This window comes from Lampris incognitus, chromosome 2 (genome assembly GCF_029633865.1).
Source record: "Lampris incognitus isolate fLamInc1 chromosome 2, fLamInc1.hap2, whole genome shotgun sequence".
Taxonomy (NCBI): Eukaryota; Metazoa; Chordata; class Actinopteri; order Lampriformes; family Lampridae; genus Lampris; species Lampris incognitus.
The window spans coordinates 96931821-96952647 of record NC_079212.1 but is presented as its reverse complement, the minus strand read 5'-3'; the positions used below and the strand labels follow the sequence as shown (position 1 = coordinate 96952647).

At 45.9% G+C, this 20827-nt stretch overlaps 1 protein-coding gene across 1 annotated transcript in view; it reads right to left on the bottom strand.

Moving 5' to 3' along the window:
* cacna2d3 (calcium channel, voltage dependent, alpha2/delta subunit 3) overlaps positions 1 to 20827 on the bottom strand; it is a 50178-nt gene that overhangs the window by 5493 nt on the left and 23858 nt on the right. The window contains exons 11-26 of the mRNA XM_056273688.1: positions 15678 to 15791; positions 14139 to 14217; positions 13236 to 13369; positions 12713 to 12730; positions 8604 to 8675; positions 8442 to 8522; positions 8219 to 8293; positions 6720 to 6803; positions 6298 to 6369; positions 6145 to 6206; positions 5549 to 5616; positions 5365 to 5410; positions 5151 to 5248; positions 4816 to 4909; positions 4352 to 4447; positions 4123 to 4244 (exon numbers count right to left, since the gene is read on the bottom strand). Of these exons, the coding sequence (XP_056129663.1) occupies positions 4123 to 4244; positions 4352 to 4447; positions 4816 to 4909; positions 5151 to 5248; positions 5365 to 5410; positions 5549 to 5616; positions 6145 to 6206; positions 6298 to 6369; positions 6720 to 6803; positions 8219 to 8293; positions 8442 to 8522; positions 8604 to 8675; positions 12713 to 12730; positions 13236 to 13369; positions 14139 to 14217; positions 15678 to 15791 (1315 nt within the window). The remainder of the gene's footprint in view (positions 1 to 4122; positions 4245 to 4351; positions 4448 to 4815; positions 4910 to 5150; positions 5249 to 5364; positions 5411 to 5548; positions 5617 to 6144; positions 6207 to 6297; positions 6370 to 6719; positions 6804 to 8218; positions 8294 to 8441; positions 8523 to 8603; positions 8676 to 12712; positions 12731 to 13235; positions 13370 to 14138; positions 14218 to 15677; positions 15792 to 20827) is intronic.

Here is a 20827-nt window from a genome sequence, read left to right as displayed (position 1 = left end):
TTTGCATCAGAAGGGTGTTCCGCAAACTGAACAAAAAGAAAGCAGCATGCCCAGACCATCTGACCCCAGTTTCACTTAGCCCCTGTGCAGACCAGTTGGCCCCATTATTTACTTACATCTATAACATCTCACTCTGTAAGCAAAGGGTCCCTGCCTGTTTCAAAAACCCACTATCATTCCCATCCTCAAATCAGCTAAGATCAATTCAATTCAATAATTCAATAATGCTTTATTAGCATTACTGCATACATTACAATGTTGACAAAGCAGGTGACAGTGAAATAGGTTAATAGAGTATTAAACAATTTTTTTTTATAAATGGAAAAAGGAATAGGTAGAACTGGTAGAAATATAGAATAGTATCTGAACAGTAATTGACAGTAATTGGAACAGTAATTGACAGTGTTTTGGTCACTCACTGACCCTTACGCTATGGCATTCTGACACATATTGTGCTGCAAGGTGTGCCCTTTGGCCTTCTCCTAAAATAAGTGGCTATTGCTCTTTCTCATCCAGGGGTAGAAAATTTGGTTTTCAAATTTCTCCTGGTATTTTTCTCTTACGTTTTGGAATTTCTCACAATTTAGGAGGAGGCGCATCTCTGTCTCGACCTCACCTGCCGTACAGTGACCACATATTCTTTGCTCTTTTGGTAGCCAAGATTTTTTGTGTCTGCCCTTTTCAAGGGATAGACTGTGGTCACTGAGCCTGTACTTGGTAAGGATCTGTCTCTGCTTACTGTCTCTGACAGTGGAGAGACAGTCAGCCAATTCGTATTCTTTTTAGTGCCCGATAACAAGATCTCTAGCATCAATAACTACAGGCCAGTGGCCCTGACATCAGTGACCATGAAAGCCTTTGAAAGACTAGTTCTGGCTTACATCAAATCATGCGCATCTTCCTTGATGTAGCCACTACAGTTTGCATATCTTCCAAACTGCTCCACAGATGACGCAGTCAATCTGGCACTCAGGGGCGGAGCGTGGGTCTCAGCACAAAGGGGGCGGAGCTGTCAAGTGTAAAAATGCTTACTCACTCCCCCTTCTGGCAGTGTGACGCAGTTATACCTCACAACCAATCACAGCTGGATCACAGCTCCGATGCATTCATTAATAGTCATAAAAAAGGCTATAGCCTTTATAGGGGCCGTTAATATCTATGTATAGGGGCCCCGTACTGCACTGTATTTTTTATCATTAGCCGACTTTACGAGTGTGTCACTGAATGCGTCACAGTCCTGAGACCCGGTGCGTTCGTTCGCTCGTAAACTCGGCAACAGAGCTCCAAACGGGGCCCCCCGACCTTGTGGGCCCTGGGGCGACCGCCCCCATGCCCCCACTCTGGCTCCGCCACAGCTGGCACTGCACTACACCCTCCAACACCTAGAATCTAACCACACTTATGCACGACTGCTGTTAATTGATTTTAGTTCAGGATTTAATACCATCAACCCCTTCAAACAGTTCAAGAAACTCCAGGACATTGACATCAACCCTTCTATGTGCCTTTGGATTTTGGACTTTCTGAGGAACAGGTGTTAGGTTGTCAAAATCTCAATCTAACATCTCACCCCCTCACCCTCAGTACAGGGGCACCACAGGGATGTGTTCTGTCACCACTACTCTTCTTCCTCTTCACCAATGACTTCTTAGCTACTGACAACTCTGTCTAGATACTGAAGTGCACTTATGACACCACCATTGTTGGGGGATTTCCAGGGATAATAAAATCCCCTATTGTCAGGAGGTAGCGATCACATGGTGTGAGGACAACGACCTGATCCTAGACACAACCAAAACCCAAGAAATAGTCATAGACTTAAGACGGAACAAGACAATAAAGACACCCATTCAAATCAACAAGTAGCCAATAATCATAACCAATTCCTTTAAATTCCTTGGCATTCACATCAGCAATAACTTGAAATGGGAAATTAACTCCAACCACTTCATCAAGAAAGCCCAACAAAGACTATACTTTCTCAGACAACTAAAAAAAATTCAGAGTCAAACAGCGTTTACTGGTACAGATTTACACTGCCATCATTCAAAGCATCCTAATCCTGTCAATAATGGTCTGGTATGGAAGCACACCCAAACATACAATAAAGAAAATGAAAAGGGTCTTCAACAAAGCATCAAGAATTACTGGCTGCAGCCTCTCTTCACTGGAGTTCATATGTACCCAGTGCACCATTAAGCACGCAATCAAAATAGTCAAGGACCCCCTCCACCCAGCTCACCCCCTTTTCCAGTTACTGTCCTCTGGGATCCTTGGGTGGAAGGACAGAACAGCTTAACAGAGGCTTCTTTCCCCACACGATTCAGAAACCGGATTTTATCCACACACACTCCCCCACACACACACCTCAAGGATGTGGACTTCTGGCACTTTGTCCTTTGTCTGGTGACTTTTAATGTATATATGTGACTTTGCACTGTTTAGTGATTTCCTGTCTGTCTTTTTTGCACTTCCACTGTTGTGTGTAGTGAATTGTAATGAGCTCTTTAATACCTGTACTGAAAACCAATTCCACCAGCCTAGCTGTGTAGTAATAAAAGAAACTTGAACTTGATACTGATTTGGATGAGGTGATATCTTTTGTGCATCAGGAATCACAATGCAATGGACAGATGCAAGGATATCGCTGGTTACATCTACAGGCAATTCAAATGGGATTTGTGGTACAGCAGGACACAATACAACAGACGATCAAATTAATCGATGTGGAGCTTCGAAGAGCGCAGCATCTTAGGCTCTGGCAGTACAACACTAAAGGGCTCCACACCTTGAAGATCAACGAACCATATCCGCGTATGGTTTGTTGATCCGTGCCCGGGTATGGTACCCAGAGTTCACACTACTCACACGAACTGGACTTTGGGGTCAAGTGTACTAAGACACGGGCCTGGGTCCCTAGTGTGAAAGCACCCTAAATAGCAAATGTCCTTGCACCCATGGGCGTGTTGGTCTTAAAATGACGTGTGCTCAGGCGCATTGTTGGCACATTGCTATCCTGAGGCAGCGGAAAATGATTGCACCATTGACCAACAAACACCTGGTCCAAAGTCAATGGTGCAGTATTTTCCTGTTATTTAAAGGACACATTCAGATAGTAAGATGCATCTTCATAGGCGGGTGCACAATGCGCGTACATCGTGTTACACACACGGGGATGTGCAGCAGCACGCAAACATGCAAACGATTACAGCTAAAAACATTACAATGTGAAAGATTATTATTGTGTACATCACGATATTAAAAAATAAATGTCAAATTTGGTGGATTCCTGCTGCTCCTGTGGATGGTCTGCTTGCACGCTTTCACTTCACACATGAGCAGATCCATTTCCTCAGCAGAAACCCGTTCGCTTCTCCAACTTGCCGAATCCACCATTTAAATAGCAATGCACCAAGATGGCAAGCGCACCTGGCTTTTAAAAGGAATGGGAGATGATGGGAGCAGCTGGAAGAAGTAGAAGTAGAAGAAGAAGAAGCTGATGAGGATGATGATGATGACACTGACAGGTTTAATTCATGTTATGCCTAAAACACACCTATGATTAAGAGACTAAGTTCAACCCCTTTGCGCCTAGGTTATGCACCGTTTAACTAGCAAAAGTGGATTTGGACATGTCCTAAATGCACTTGCGCCAGGGCCCCATGGTCCATATGGATAAAATAACAAATTATTAAGGGAGTAAAGCTGCAGATTTCACCTTTAAGGTCATGGGGAAGAACACGGGGAATAGTAATAATCCTGATAGCCTCATTTTATTGCCAGCACACAACATCAAAGGAGATAAGGTGCAGTGCAGATCCTTTCAGACGAAAGCAGTAAAACCCAGAAAGCCACAGCAGGGGAACAGGGTATAGATGGGGACGTGATATGGACAATGAACTGCCGACTGATTGAGGCAAACAGACCGATTTCAAGAGAATCATTTAATGCTATAATGGGGAGTGTATTAGATGGACTTGCATTGTGGGACACGGAGAGTGCTCCGAGTTGAACAGCAGGGGGCTGATAAACAACTCATATTTAGCAGGGTCTCTGAATCCACTGATGTTTTTTTCTCTGCAAAAAGGAGGGATGCTCCAATTCAGATTTTGTTCTGTGTACCTGAGCTAAAGGGAATGGAGTAGACGAAGGTCCCGGGGACCTGTTCTGCCGCTCTCTTGTACCACAGCGGGAAGTGGTCTGCGTTGAACACACCCTCCTTGTCCTCTGCTGTCTGGAAGTCTCTGAGGACCACATAGCGACAAGGTTAAGAGCAAATGTTGAGGTGCTTCAAGTAGTGGGGCCGTATTCAGTTGGTAATGACGAGAGAAATATCAAGCATCAAACTCACTGATTGGAAAGCTGTTCAGGGACAACAAACAGGTTGGTTCTTGATAGGCCAGTGCGTGTGCCCAGATAAGCAATTTCCACTCCTTTGTCTGAGTTCCTGTATGAATAATGCAGCTCATTAACTTTATAAAAGGAGATTAAATTCTGAGAGTCAGAGTTTTTCTCATTTTGGATGAGCAAACATTTTTTTTTTCAGTGTTCTTGACACAGCAGAATTTAGTTTACTACCATTCGCCCATCCTCGTTTTTGATGATATGTAATGTATTAAAACAGCAACGAAGTACATGCTGTGGGCATACATTAAGACATGAATTACACATCAAATTATACCAAATGACCAAATGGACTCAATCTACATAACAACCCCACAACAACAACAACCACACAACAACGTGTTTGTAGTTTTACCACTCTACCAGCACATCTGACATAATCCGAGTTGCTGTTGTTCAAAATGTGCTCACTCTGACTTGTTGAGGGCCAGTCCAGTCCAATAGGCCTCCAGTGGAGCCGTGACCACAGCATCAAACAGCACCTCCTGTATCAGCTCCCTGTCACCTGCAGAGTGTAGGAGAGGACTTGCAACCACGCACCTCACAGCAAACTCATTCTGATAGACATTAGATATGCGCGTCGTGTTCGGCCAAACAACCCGTCTCATTTGCACCAAACACGCTGTCATGATTAATTAGTTCCTTCACCTAACTAATAAGATTTGATCAAGTTCATTTTATGGATTACATGGGCCCCGGCTCAGTGTAATCGAATTACTTAAAAATTCTCTTGAGATCCCACTAACATTTGAGGTGGGGTCGGCGCCCAGTCAGGAACAGCTTGATGGCTTGGATCTGGGTCAAGTGGCGGTGCTCGTGGTACTCATCAGTATTGCAGTAGGTCCTGTGGTCCAAACAGACCCCCCCCCCCCTGTTACATTACAGGCTATGCCCCTCACCAACACACAGCAGTAACCTATATAACGCATGGGCACCCTCCCGTGTAAACCCCCACATTACCATTCATCTGCCAATGCGACATCTGGCTGTTCCAGATCGTGGAGCCCTGAAAAAACACACAAGCATCAATGACGTTTCGACAATGCTGGTTGGAGAGGACTGATATGCCCACAAGCAGGTACAGGCAGACATGCATCACGCCATATTGAGGCGTCTGCTATTCCAGCAGATTTCAGTGACACACCTGCTTCAACGGATACGTTTCCCCTGAAGAAGTACTTGCCGTGGCCTCTGGACAGAGCCACTCCAACACTGGAATGAAAAAAAAACAGTAGAGGGAAGTCAACAAATACACATACACATCCATCCATTATCCAAACTGCTTATCCTGCTCTCAGGGATGCTGGAGCCTATCCCAGCAGTCATTGGGCAGCAGGCGGGGAGACACCCTGGACAGGCCGCCAGGCCATCACAGGGCGCACACACACACACACACACACACACACCCAGGGACAATTTAGTACGGCTGATTCACCTGACCTACATGTCTTTGGACTGTGGGAGGAAAGCGGAGCCCCCGGAGGAAACCCACGCAGACACGGGGAGAACATGCAAACTCCACACAGAGGATGACCCAGGATGATCCCCAAGGTTGGACTACCCCGGGGCTCGAACCCAGGACCTTCTTGCTGTGAGGCGACCGTGCTGACCACTGTGCCATACTTAAACTTATACGTAAACACTGGAATCAAATTAACAGGAAGACACAATTAGCAGGGAAGCAACCCATTACAACAGCCGGAACACCATCTAGAGAATGCAGGACGATTATTCTTAAACCTGAATGGCGTTCCCTTGATGTCTGTGTAGTAATAGTCATTGTGCATCTTGAGGACACGTTTCTGAAAGAACAAGGGGACAGCGTGGATGAGATGATTCAGTCCAGAGGGAGCGTCTCTCTCAGCACAAACAGATCCGTATCGCCAACCTCACCCCTTTATCCACCGTCTTCTTCACCTCCATAGAGAAAGTCCCCGTCTTCCTGTTGACCATAGCATTGCGGAGCTGAAAGACAAGACACAAAGAGAGAAACACAGAAGAGAGATGCTGTGGCTAGGTCATCAATCACATTTGCTGTGTGAGTTTACCTACAAAGACCCTGAAAATGATGTCTTCATAATCTGGTCATCCATACTATTTATATAACAAACTATAAAGCTTGTCCCATTTCTAGATCATACAACATGAACCAATTAATGCATCAGTTAGTGACATGCCATTGTGACCCTTATAATCTTCAATACTATTATCATCGTCAATAATATTCAATATCTGTTCAATATCTTTGGTTAGACAAATGTAAACCCGTCGGTTTGTATGAGGCAACACATGTCTGCAGTTTCTTTTAGACGTACAATGTCATCTTTGTCCTCCCACTCCACCTCAGACAGGTCCACACTGCTGTAGTTGGGTTTCCTCCTCTTCTGACCCTGCTGGTACTACGTAAAGACACACAATTAAATGCATAAGATTCAGTAATCTTCTTTATCGAACAGGTTTTTTTTTTTTTTACTAATAAGGTAGGTTGGGAAATGTCTGCTAACCCAGATTGGCTCTTGCGTGGATGTTTTTTTCCAGTGATGTGATTTTCTTTTATGTGTTGTCCCCTTATATATATATTTTCTAATCAAATCATGAGTTAGTGTATTAAGGTGTTTTTCTCATCTGGGTAATGTGCGGATAAACAAGCTCACAAATTACTACTACCAGGCAACTGCCTACTCAAGAGCAACACCTCATACAGAAGGTGAAAGAGTCCCGTGTAGGTCAGCTCAGGCCCAGTGACAAACCAACTACCACAGTCACAATACTGTTTCAGCCACAACGAGACACTCACGAAAAAAGTGACACAGACCAATACACACAGCAAGTGGCACAGAGAAGGAATAGCACTAACACTGGCACACACAGACCCACTACAGCACAGCCATAGTTACAGTGGGACAGAGTCCCAGAGTCAGTGGCTGTGGTCTCTGCCAGGGAGGGTTAGGTTACCTCTGGGAAATGTCAGGCCGGCCAGCCCTATGAATGGCCTTTATCCCTGCATGCATACATCAAAGGAGAAGGTGGGGATTACAGACGATACCAGCCCATTTAGCCTCCATAACTGGTCACACACACACACACACACACACACACACACACACACACACACACACACACACACACACACACAGACTGCATATTTCACTATGTTCCCTTTCCATTGGGATGCTTTTAGGTCATCATTATTCTTTTTTTCTTTTTTTTTTTATTCCCCCCCCCCCTTTTTCTCCCCAATTGTACCCAGCCAATTACCCTGCTCTTCTGAGCCATACCGGTCGCTGCTCCACCCCCCTCAGCCGATCCATTGGAGGGCTGTAGGCTACCACATGTGTACTCCGATTCACGTGGAGTCGCCAGCCGCTTCTTTTCACCTGACAGTGAGGAGTTTTGGCAGGGGGACGCAGTGCGTGGGAGGATCGCGCTATTCCCCCCAGTCCCCCCCCCCCCGAACAGGCGCCCCCGACCAACCAAAAGAGGCACTAGTGCAGCAACCAGGACATATACCCACATCTGGCTTCCCACCCGCAGACACGGCCAATTGTGTCTGTAGGGACGCCCATCCAAGCCGGAGGGAACACGGGGATTCGAACCGGCGATCCCCGTGTTAGTAGGCAACGGAATAGACCACTATGCTACCCGGATGCCCAGGTCATCATTATTCTGTTAGGCATACAGTTGCATGGACAACTTTCAGGAAATGAAACAGGTGGGTGTGAAGGAAAGGTTAAGGAAAAACTCGTGCTGAGTGCAGTTCGGCAATGCCGTATGAGTGTTCTGGTGCGAAGGTGATCTGAAGAAAGTAAGTTACCAGCGGCCTGAGGTCTGGATGTGTTAGGATGTAGCCATTGTTTGTGATGGCAAATGCGTACCCATGGATCCCTAGCTGGAGACACACATGAGAAGATCATTAGGAGAAAAGTGATCAATTTTAATACAGTACAGTTGTTTAAATCAAGAGCACACCACAATGTGTTACCTGCATAAGAAACGTGCAATATCACAAGAAAATAAGTTTTGTCTGAAGCCAGTACCATATGTTTGGGGATGAGTGTCATGAGCTCCTGGAGGGGGATGTCTGTGCCCGCCACCCCCAACAGAATACCCTGGTTCTTCTGCATGGGAGAAAACACTGTAGATATTATATATACACACCTTCTGATGACATCTGCATGAATTCTCTCTCACTCACTCACCGTTTCATTCTTTGTGCTGAAGACAGGCATGGCTACTGTGGTCATCAGGCTTGGCCCAGCTTTGTCACTGAGCTAAGGAAAAGAGGAGAAACATTTTGTGCAATTGACTGTTTGATTTGACTGACAGCTCCTATTAGAGAATGTCTTCTTTGGAAGATGAGCTCAGTGCTCATTGAACAGCTTTGCAAGCAAAGTCTTACATACTATACTATACTATACTACAATAAAAACAATATATACACTATACTATACTACAATATACTACACTATACTACACTGCACTACACTATACTACAATATACTATACTATACTATACTATATGAAGCTAAATTTAAAATACATCTGCAAGCTTGAATGCTGTTTTTTTACTGATAGAAAACCTAAATTCTACAAATATATGGGAAGAGAGAAGGCTTTTTTTCTGTAAACTGATAAATCATTTAATGTTCTTGTTAGTATATGTTGAACCAAAACTTAATCTGAGCAAATGAGAACAAGAGTTTTTTTTTCTTTCTGATGCTTTTGGAGAAAGATCTGTCTCATCTCATCTCATCATCAGCTGCTTCTCCGGGGTAGGGTCGCGGTGGCGGCAAGCTAAGTAGGGCGCTCGAGACGTCCTTCTCCCCAGCAATGCCCTCCACCTCCTCTGGGGGATCCCAAGGTGTTCCCAGGCCAGATTGGACATGTAGTCCCTCCAGCAAGTTCTGGGTCTACCCCGGGGTCTCCTCCCAGTTGGACATGCCTGAAAAACCTCCAAAGGAAGGTGCCCAGGAGGCATCCTAATCAGATGCCCAAACCACCTCAACTGGCTCCTTTCGACACGCAGGAGCAGCGGCTCTACTCCGAGCTCCCTCTGGATGTCCGAGCTCCTCACCCTATCTCTAAGGCTGAGCCCAGACACCCCACAGAGGAAACTCATTTCAGCCGCTTGTATCCACGATCTCACCATTTCGGTCACTACTCAAAGCTCATGAGCATAGATGAGGGTTGGAACAAAGATTGACTGGTAAATTGAGAGCTTTGCCTTCGGGCTCAGCTCCTTCTTCACCACAACGGTCCGGTACAACATCCGCCTTACTGCTGATGCTGCACCAATCCGCCTGTCAATCCCCCGCTCCATCCTACCCTCACTCATGAACAAGACCCCAAGATGCTTGAACTCCTTCACTAAGTGATTAAAGTGGGCCGGAGCTACCCGGATCCCGACACCGGCACTTCCCCTCCTCCCCCAAGTCAACCGGAGCTGAGATCCGGCACTCTGTAGACAGGAGTAATTTCAACCTTTTTGTCACAGTAAAATTTAAAACAAAAAACATGATGCAGCCAATTCACAAGCATTACAAAATAAATCGCAAATAAAGTTGTTCTTCTATTTTTATACTACTTTACTTTTTCTAAAAGTTTGAACGATATCGCGTCCTCACATGACCCGCACCTGCCTGCTGTCTGGCTTCACCAGACTTGACATCAAAAGAGACTGGCTTCACACTCACGGGTCAGGGTCAGTTCACCGCACCAGGCAGACAAGACTCGAGAGAGCGTCAACCTGCTACCTGCACTATTATCTTGGATTGGGGGGCATAAAGAGTGAGTATCTTCAGTGTATTTCCAATAGTATTTCCAATAGTTTTGTCTAGCTCTGCTGTGGTTTTCATTCAAGCAACTAACCTTAGCGAACGTAACGTTAGCTAGCTAGCTAACTAGCTATCTTCCACCCGGTAACGTTGCTAGCTAGTTGCTGACGTTGCTGGCTAGTTGTTTGAACGCTGCTAGGCAAGCTAACTATCGGTAGTGTTCGGTAACGTTACCGGTAGCTAGCTAGTTATGTTTGTCCAACCTTAGCTATGGCCATGCAATATTTTCATTCAAATAACTAACTAGCTAGCAAACGTTAGCTACCGGTAGCTATTATTAACTAACAATGCTTACGTCGGGACTACTGGACCAGTGGTTAGCTAGCCTAACGTTAGCTACCTAGCACTTTTGCCCACCTCTCTAATACAGAGATCCCCCACTTACCAAATCCCACTTTAACCCCTGCCTTCACTTGAGGCAACAACTCATCCCCAACCCAGAGGGAGCAATCCACCATTTTCCGGTAGAGAACCATGGCCTCATACTTGGAGGTGCTGACTCTCATCCCAGCCATTTCACACTCAGCTGCAAACCGCCGCAGTGTGCGCAGGAGGTCGCGTTCTAATGAAGCCAACAAAACCACACCATCTGCAAAGAGCAGAGATGCAATTCTGAGGTTCCCAAAACCGACACACTCCTCACCTTGGCTGCACCTTGAGATCCTGCCCATGAATATCACAAACAGAATCGGAGACAGGGACAACCTTGGCAGAGTCCAACACCCACCGAAAACGTGTTTGACTTTATGCCAAGGATGCAGACACAGCTCTCAATTTGGTTATACACAAGGACCGAAATTGTAGAAAGATTTATAAAAAATGTAAAAAATGGCCCAGTCATGTAAGTCCTGTACTTTCTAAATTACATTATCATCAGACTGGCATGAAAAATGTGGAGATTAAAACTTCTTTTTTTCCCCATCTTTGTCAGGGATACTGTACGTCTGTCCTCACGGACCTTTGAGACAATACCCATATTGCATTTATAATCCAAGTTTTGGATGGAAAATTGGGGGAATTCGGTGAGACAGAGTAGACTTGAGACTAGAAAAGAGCAAGAATAGGTGTCGATAAAATCCGGTGGCAAATTACGATTAAAGACCAGCTGACTCAAGTGACACACATATGGCCAATTGGTGATCACCAAATTGGAAAAATACGAGAAAGAATTCGCAATCCACCATCACTGGCCAGACAATTTTTGACATGCGGCTACGACATCGGTTTCTCAGCGAGGACGCTGAACTGCCAATTAAAAGTGAAGCTTGGCAGCCGTAGAATTACAGGAGACTGTGGTTTTAGAGCTTTTGGTCTCAGACCTCCAGAGTGCGAGACTCACGTTGGGCCCAGAGGAGGGCCATATTCAGGAGACAGAGAGCTGATATGATTTAACACATGAGCTCTCTGAAAGTAGGTCTGCTATTCCCTCTCTCTCACCTCATGGGCTGACACAGCTGAGCATGTGCATGTTTGTGTGTATGGGGGTTTTACGTGACTGAGTGTGTGTGTTGATGTTCACTTACGTACACACATGTAAAGGATAGACTTATTGAGCTGTAGAACCAACCCTGTATTTGCTGGCTTGACAAAAAGGGAGAAAAGAGGATCCCAAATGGGTTTCGACACTTTTTTTGTGTGCCAGTGGAGCCTCTTCTGCTTTATGCAAAGCACTTTGACTTGCCTTCGTGTGTGTGCTATATAAATAACCTCGCCTCCCTTATTTCAGTCTATATATGCTCAGGTAAACCCACGCCAGGCCAGCAGCATGGGTGGAGGAGAGAAACACGGGGACCGTTCTGCAACCGACACTTGAGAGCTCCTCGAAGAATGACCTTGTGCTATCCCTGTTATCCCCCCTCAACCCCCTCAGTGTTTGGAATCATTCTCTCTCTCTCTCTCTCTCTCTCTCTCTCTCTCTCTCTCTCTCTCTCTCTCTCTCTCTCTCTCTCTCTCTCTCTCTCTCTCTCGCTCTCTCTCTCTCTCTCTCTTGGTCTCCGTTCCAATGTCAGTTTTATTATGGGCTTTAGGAGATAAAAGGCAATGATCCACAGAATGATGAATGGCATGTCTGGGGCTGAGATACAAAAGCACGCACTATAGAGGACGATCTGTGTGTGTGTGTCTGTGTGTGTGTGTGTTTCAGTGCATGCTCATTGTCCTGTGCTTCCTCCACACTGGAAAGAAATCAGAATCACATCCAAGGAGGCAACAGTAAATATTTCTGAGATGCCTGAAAAAGAGCCCATACGAGGAAGAGGAGACTGCTCACTAAGTTTTACTGAACAACAGAGGGGTTGGCCTTATGTCAGGTTAAGCAGGTTTTCTCTTAATATTCACCTCGATTCAAAAAGAAATCCTTATTGGGGAAAATATCCTTATCTGTGAAACCAGCTCAAAAAAATATGAACCCCTGCTCTAATTTCATCAGTTTACCTGAGCCAGTATAGAAACCCAGATCATAAGTAGATATTTACCTTATGAGCCTGGGAAAGCTGAGGGGACAGAAAAAAAAGAGACAAAGGTTGAATTGTCGGAGTGCGGCACACTCAACTGCAAAATATGTTCGCTACCAGCGAGAAAATTTGGACGAAGACATACATTTGGGAGAAAAAAAAAAAAAATCCAAGCAGATTAATGAAGCTCATCACGAGGAATCACTTCAGCAGGAAAAAAAAAAGACTAATGATGAGAGGACACACATACACACACACAAACACACACACAGTATTCTATTGTACCATGCACTGTAGCCACACTGTATAGTAGATTTATACTGTGCAGAAACCCACAAAATGAAACAGGCACATCACTGCGCGCACACACACACACACACATGCACAAACACACACATGCACACACACCACGTTCAAAACACACACCTTCTGATTACAGGAAACCATTTCACACATCTTACACAGAGAGGTGCTGTGGTCTGTGTATTTTCTATACTGGATCCTGATATGTAGGGTTGAAGAAAAAAAACCACATGACACTCACGGCACTATCCACATAGGCTTCAGTCCAGACCGTGTCGTGCTCATGGTCGATCACTTTGGGACGGCTCATAACGTGAAGGTATCGCATCACGTTCTCCTGGACATCAGCTAAAGTGGAGATCTGACTGAAATACCCTGTTTTTAAAAAAAACAACAAAAACAAAAACAGCGCATGAGGAAAGTATCCTTCACCCCTCAAAACCCACGTGCAGTACCTCGCTCTTCGGGAGCAGAATAGAACGTCAGCACAATAAAGGCCGACGCCGGTGGACTGTGTTCAACCATTCTGGATCAGGTATACTACCGTGGTTGTACTTACTGGGCTGGGGGGGGCATACCCAACATGGCAGCCATTTGACTTGGTGTCAGCCCCTACTGCTGCCGACAATGTTTCACATCGGACAAGAGTGGTTATTTCATATTCTCTTATCCCGCTGTGATCTGTTTTCCTGGCTGCGGCTCTCCCTTCGAGAGGGCACTCATCCGCAGCGCTGACATGCGGGAGTCATCAGCAGCGAGCAGCCAAGAGGGAGACACTCTGACAGGAAGAGGGATTATAGCGAATTGACCTCTGACCCCCCTCAAGCGCCACTTCACTGCTGTTCGGCACAGTGAATGTGAGCCAACGCATGCACATGCACACACGGGCACACACACTCAGACACACACGCGCACAAACAAACATCAGTGCACATGCGAGCAAGCACACACACACGGGCACACACACATACACACACACACACATATACAAAAACGTGCATGAGCGCTGTGTCCATAACGAGACCCGCACACTGACAAGCTATCATTTTAGCCTGCGGAAACATCAGATAGACCTTATCCAGCATGCTGACACAGCGCCGCCTTCAGGGGCGCTTATCAACAAAAAAAAAAAAAAAGCCCAAACCTTTATTCGCACAAGCCATCCATTTGAGGTTATCAGCAAACGCAGACTCTCGGCCAATCAAGTAAGGGAAGATGCGCACCTGTGCAAAAGACACACAGACGTGAGAAATTCCGGCGATGGGAGGAGTCCAGATAATAAATTAACACGGAAGTTGACGTGCAGACTTGGTGCTCCGTCTCCCCAACCTGATTCTATCTGGCTCTGGAGCAAGAAAGGGCTTTGTGCTACCAGCACTTGCTTAGAAAAAAAAAAACTAGCTTTTATTTATACCTCTGTCTCCGCTTTCTTTTTTGCTACCACATCTTTCAAACCCTTTTCTGTTCATCTGCAGCTTCTGTCTGTTGAGAGGTTTGTTAACAGGGAAATACAGAGGTGTCCAGAAGTATGCTTTTTTCTTTTCTTTCGTGCAATCCCTTTCAACTCTTAATTTCTTTTGTGGCTTTTTCTCTGGGCATGAGGATATGGTCCCGGGTCCTTCCAGAGAACTCTTTGTGAATCAATGCCAGACCTGCATGGATCATTGGCTCCAGATGCTATGCTAAGCATACCGCATATAGAAAACACTGAATGGCTGCCATATAGTGTCCCTCAGGGTGTGTGAGGGGGGATGGGGGTACACTGCCAAATACTACCCCCATTGTGCGCAGTACATATACAGAGGGTAGGACCGATCAAAAGCCCCTGAGCTGTTGTTTTTATTGCACTGTGAACGGCACAGCGGTCCGTTTTATGTCAATCACATTTTTTTTTTGCAAAGATGTTAAAAAGACTGGCCAACAAAAGCCTCCAAATGCTCCAAACAGATGTCGGCTGTGCTGGCGAGTCCATGAGGGAGGCTGGAGAGAGCGCAGACTCTGGCAGATGCGGCGTTCCAGATGAGGACCAAAGCTCAGTCAGCCCAGTCTTGCTAAGGGGCTCGGAGGTCACCCCAGTGCAATAACCGCCTAATTACTTCAATTTGTGAAGTGTTCAAGTTTTTTTTCTTTTTTCATTACTGCTGCTGTGATGCAAGAAAGAAGTGGGATAACGCCTATAAATAGTAGCGGCCATATCCTCTTTTCATTTGGTCTCGCCTGCTGGACTGCTGTTTTGCTCTGCAGTGTTTGCAGAGTGTATGAAATGTTGGGCTTGATGTTTCCGGGAAGCGGGTGCTCGGGGATGGAGCCGCCTGCGCACACACTGCCCTTGAAAACAGTTTATTTCCCATGTCTCTTCCTCGTGTGGGGGGGGGGGGGTATTGCACTGCCGTGGGTCAACACATTTAAATACATAATACTGACGTGGGTTTTCCATTACTGACTTATGGCCTGTAATAACACGGGAAAGCAATTCCGCGAAACGTCGAGACGGGAATTTTGCCTGACATATAGCCTTAGAGTTGTGCATCCATCCTCACCGGGGGGGGGGGGGGAAACTGCACCACAAGCAGGAAATTCAGAAAAAGGACATTTGAAAGATTCTGACTTACGACCAAACATGTACAGAGGGTGTGAACAGTGAGTGTGTGTTTTGGCGACTGTAAGAGCCCGCCATATTCACCTTTCTATCCGGCCAGTTGAACTTTTCAAAAACATCGTCATACATTTCTGTTGCCCCGTCAGTCACAAGCATGATGGCCTGGCTGCACACACTGCCGTGTCCAGTCTGGTTGAACTGCCGGAGGGGGTGAGGGGGGGGGGGCGCGAGAGGGGGAGAGGGGGGGGGGGGAGAGCAAGAGGGGGAGAGCGAGAGGGGGGGAGAGGCGGGAGGGGGAGAGAGAGAGACAAATATTTGTAACAGAGAGAGAGAATAAAGATAAGTGCAGCAGTGTTAATGTTAAAAACATCTAGACGGAGATATTCACACAAAATCAGTAGCTGTGTTGTTGTTTAACTCACTCTTCTTCATCCTGTTAGTTTTGTTTTATTTCTAATTGGGGTCCCCCCCACCCCCCACCCCCACCATGAGCTCTGGGTTTCCTTCCTGTAAGCTAATTTGACTAACGCCACTCATCGCTGGGGCATGGCTGACTCTGTGTTTCTGCTGTCCATCAGAACCACTAACACTTGTTTCCCGCCGTGTCTGATGATGTCCGATACGGTATCCGCTGGACCGGCGGCGACTAAAACACGGATAACGTCTTCGTAAGTAACCTTGGGGAGGGGTGGTACTTTTCCGCGGGATGCCAGAAGATGCATGGCGGCACTTCACATAACTGTTAGAAGGAAGTGTGACAAAGACATCGGTTATCTGGATTTGCGACAACACAAAGCTGAAGCCCTTCAAGCATGACAAGCGGTGTTTGGTGGACGGTCACGTTCAAACACCTGCTTGGGTTTGTGGAGGCTCTTCAAAAAGGCCACATCCGGTCACTAAAAATATACCTATATGTAGTGGGATGGAAGTCAACGCAACAGGTTTTTAAGACACCATCACAGCGGTTTGACAGGACACAAGAGTTTACGGTATTTGTGTTTTGTATTCATTTATTTAGCCCTGTTCAGGGGTTGGCCCCGCCTTGGGCGCAATGCATGCTGGGATAGACACCAGCACCCCTGCAACCCTGACCCAGATAAGCGGGTATAGAAAACGGACAGATGGATTTATTTATTTGTTTGTTTGTCTATTTATTTATTCATCTAAATTGCATATGTTGAATAAATACTTAAACTGAGGAGGGACACTGCTGATGCAGTTTTTATCGAGAGGGCAGTCCACTTCAGTAAGGATTACTCCTTTACTGAAACAAAAAGACAGACATGGGGGGAAGAGACGGGAGACAGATTTGCTCCTTGGCCAGTAGAAATAAAAGGTAGTGGTCAAAAGCACTACACTATCTACACACTCTTGATCTTTGGGTTTAAACTGTGAAGAGTTTTTTTTTTTTTTGTGGAATTTCCCCCTTCTTTTTTTTCCCCAGTTGTACCTGGCCAATCACCCTGCTCTCTGAGCTGTTCCGGTCACTGCTCTGCCCCCTCCGCCGATCCGGGGAGGGCTGCAGACTACCACATGTCTCCTCCAATACATGTGGAGTCGCCAGCCACTTGTTTTCACCTGAAAGTGAGGAGTTTCACCAGGGGGACGTAGCACGTGAGAGGATCACGCTATTCCCCCCGGTTCCCTCCCCCCCTGAACAGGCGCCCCGACTGATCAGAGGAGGCGCTAGTGCAGCGGACCAGGACACATACCCACATCCAGCTTCCCACCAGCAGACACGGCCAATTGTGTCTGTAGGGACGCCCGACCAAACCGGAGGTAACATGGGGATTCGAACCGGTGATCCCCGTGTTGATAGGCAACGGAATAGATCGCTATGCTACCCGGACGCTGAAAAGTAAGTTTTTTACATGATATAAAAATGATAGAGCAACATGACATATAATCTTATCCCCAATCACCCACCCCCATCCCACTAGTCCAATCTACAAGCCGGGATGCGCTATGTAAGAGGGTGTTTCATCTCTGAAGTCAAACAGGAAAGTGCTGGAAGTTGGGTTTAGGATTTAGAAAAGAAAGAAAAACAGGTAAGTCAGTAAATAGAAGACGGGGTTTAGAAATTGGTAAACCTTCACAGGTTATATTACTGACATAAATCAACAACAACAAAAAGCAGAAGAGAATGGGGCAATAATTCTTCAGTTTGGCTGGAGATTCTTAAAGTATTCCAGGAAAGGTCCCCCACACCTTTTGAAACTTGCCCTTGGAGTTATAGACTGAGTAGCGGATCTTTCCGAGATTTAGACAGGTCATAATATCCTTCAGCCACTGAGTGTGGGTGGGCGGGGCAGCATCCTTCCATCTCAGTAATATTGCTCGCCAGGCCAACAGAGAAGCGAAGGACAATATGCGGCGTTTGGATGGGGTCAGGCATATGTCATCCTTGCCAGTGGTGCCAAACAGGGCAACCAGAGGGTTAGGTTCTAGTTTAAAATTGAGGGTTAGGGATAAGGTTTGGAAGACATTCATTCATCATCAGCCGCTTTTCTGGGGTCGGGTCGCAGTGGCAGCAAGCTAAGTAGGGCACTCCAGACGTCTCTCCCCAGCAACGCTCTCCAGCTCCTCCTGGGGGATCCCAAGGCGTTCCCAGGCCAGATTGGACATGTAGTCCCTCTAGCGAGTTCTGGGTCTACCCCAGGGTCTCCTCCCTGTTGGCCATGCCCGGTAAACCTCCAAAGGAAGGCGCCCAGGAGGCATTCTAATCCGATGCCCGAACCACCTCAGCTGGCTCCTTTTAATTTGGAAGACACCTTTCGGTTTGGAAGACATCTTCCCAGTATTTTTCAAGTCTGGGACATGCCCAGAACATGTGGATAAGGGAAGCCTCATCCCCCTAGATGTGTCACATATGGGACTCACATCCGGGTCCATACGGGATAGTGTGACTTTGGACACATGGGCTCTGTGCACCACCTTAAATTGTAACAGACAATGACAGGCACAGAGGGATGTTGAATTAACCAGCCTGAAGATCCAATTCCATATATCGTCCGACAGTGGAAGGCTTAAGTCCTGCTCCCAGGCAGTTTTAATCTTGCCAAGAGGGGCATGCCATATACTGTGGATATTAAACCTCTACGTGACAGGTGTTAGACTAAGGAATGCATCAGCGGTGGTCATATCAGGTGCCTCAGGGAAATTTGGTATCTGAAAGAGCGGACAAAGTGTATAATTTGCAGATATCTGAAAAATCCTTATTTGGTAAATTGGACTTTCCAGAGTTGTTCAAATGATGCAAAGATGTTGTCTGTAAAAAGATCTTTGACGCTCTCAATACCCCTTCTGTGCCAGTCCTGAAACGCAGAATCAAGTAAGGAGGGTTGAAAGAGGTGGCTGGATGAAACAGGACTAGAGCGATGAAAAACATGGAAACCAAAATGTTTTCTGACCGAGCCCATACTCTCACGGTGTGTCTGGTGACCGGATTATCAATTAATTTATTTGGGGGGAAGAGGGAGTGAGGACCCAAGCAGCGCTGGGATGGAAAGGTTTTTGCCAAAGTTCAACTCCATTGTCACCCATGATGGAAAGATAATATTTTAAAGAGCTCTTTTGGTTGGGTTGTTGAGTGCAATTCTTGTTCAATTTTTGATGAATCATCTTTTTTTACCCCATCTTCATATATATATATATATATATATATATATATATATATATATATATATATACACTACCGTTCAAAAGTTTGGGATCACCCAAACAATTTCGTGTTTTCCATGAAAAGTCACACTTATTCACCACCATATGTTGTGAAATGAATAGAAAATAGAGTCAAGACATTGACAAGGTTAGAAATAATGATTTGTATTTGAAATAAGATTTTTTTTACATCAAACTTTGCTTTCGTCAAAGAATCCTCCATTTGCAGCAATTACAGCATTGCAGACCTTTGGCATTCTAGCTGTTAATTTGTTGAGGTAATCTGGAGAAATTGCACCCCACGCTTCCAGAAGCAGCTCCCACAAGTTGGATTGGTTGGATGGGCACTTCTTTGAGCAGATTGAATTTCTGGAGCATCACATTTGTGGGGTCAATTAAACGCTCAAAATGGCCAGAAAAAGAGAACTTTCATCTGAAACTCGACAGTCTATTCTTGTTCTTAGAAATGAAGGCTATTCCATGCGAGAAATTGCTAAGAAATTGAAGATTTCCTACACCGGTGTGTACTACTCCCTTCAGAGGACAGCACAAACAGGCTCTAACAGGTACTATTTAATGAAGATGCCAGTTGGGGACCTGTGAGGCGTCTGTTTCTCAAACTAGAGACTCTAATGTACTTATCTTCTTGCTCAGTTGTGCAACGCGGCCTCCCACTTCTTTTTCTACTCTGGTTAGAGCCTGTTTGTGCTGTCCTCTGAAGGGAGTAGTACACACCGGTGTAGGTAGTGTATATATATAAAAGATCAGACCAGTATATAAAGACTAGTTACAGCAAGGATCAGATTACCGCTTGGGAACCAGGAGATCCTTGTCAGTATGGGTCTTTGGGCAAGACACCCAAGTCTATACTTGCCTACCTCCAATATGAGAGCGATCAAACCGGATCAGATGTCACCTAGGTTAGCAGGGTTTGCATCAAATGTTAGGCAACGAACATCATCATCATCATCATCAGTTATGTAACCTCTGGAGGTCACAGGAGCACAGCTGATGCCTCAACAAGTCTCTTCCACGGTTCCCTATCCAGCTCTCCCAGCCTCCACTACACTCATCTGTAGCCATTCTCTGATGTTGTTTACCCAGGTTTTTCTCGGTCTCCCTCTCTTCCTAGTCCCTTCTACCAGGCCTTGCAGGATGTCCTTTGCAAGTGTCCTTTCCGTTTGGCAAATGTGCCCAAACCAGTTTATTTTCCTTTTTTTAACCATCGTCAGTAAACTATCATGGTGACCATGATAGTCTACACTCACTCAACATCTGCACTCACTGAGAAACAGCTAGTTAAACATGGTCAAGTGGGAAGTGATGAGAAAATGGAAGTGCCTGCAGACAGAGAGAAACATGAGACCAGACTGACAGCTATGCTGATGCCCTTCATGGCAGAGCTGCTGATACGAGAGCTGTAATCATGAACAAGCTAACTGCTGTCAGCGCCCAGACCAGACTACCTCGGCTCAGGGAGAAACTACCTTCAGACTGTATGCTAGCCAATGCAGCATTGCTCACAATCCCCACTAGTACCATAACTGAAACCAATGAGCTGGTACATGTCACAG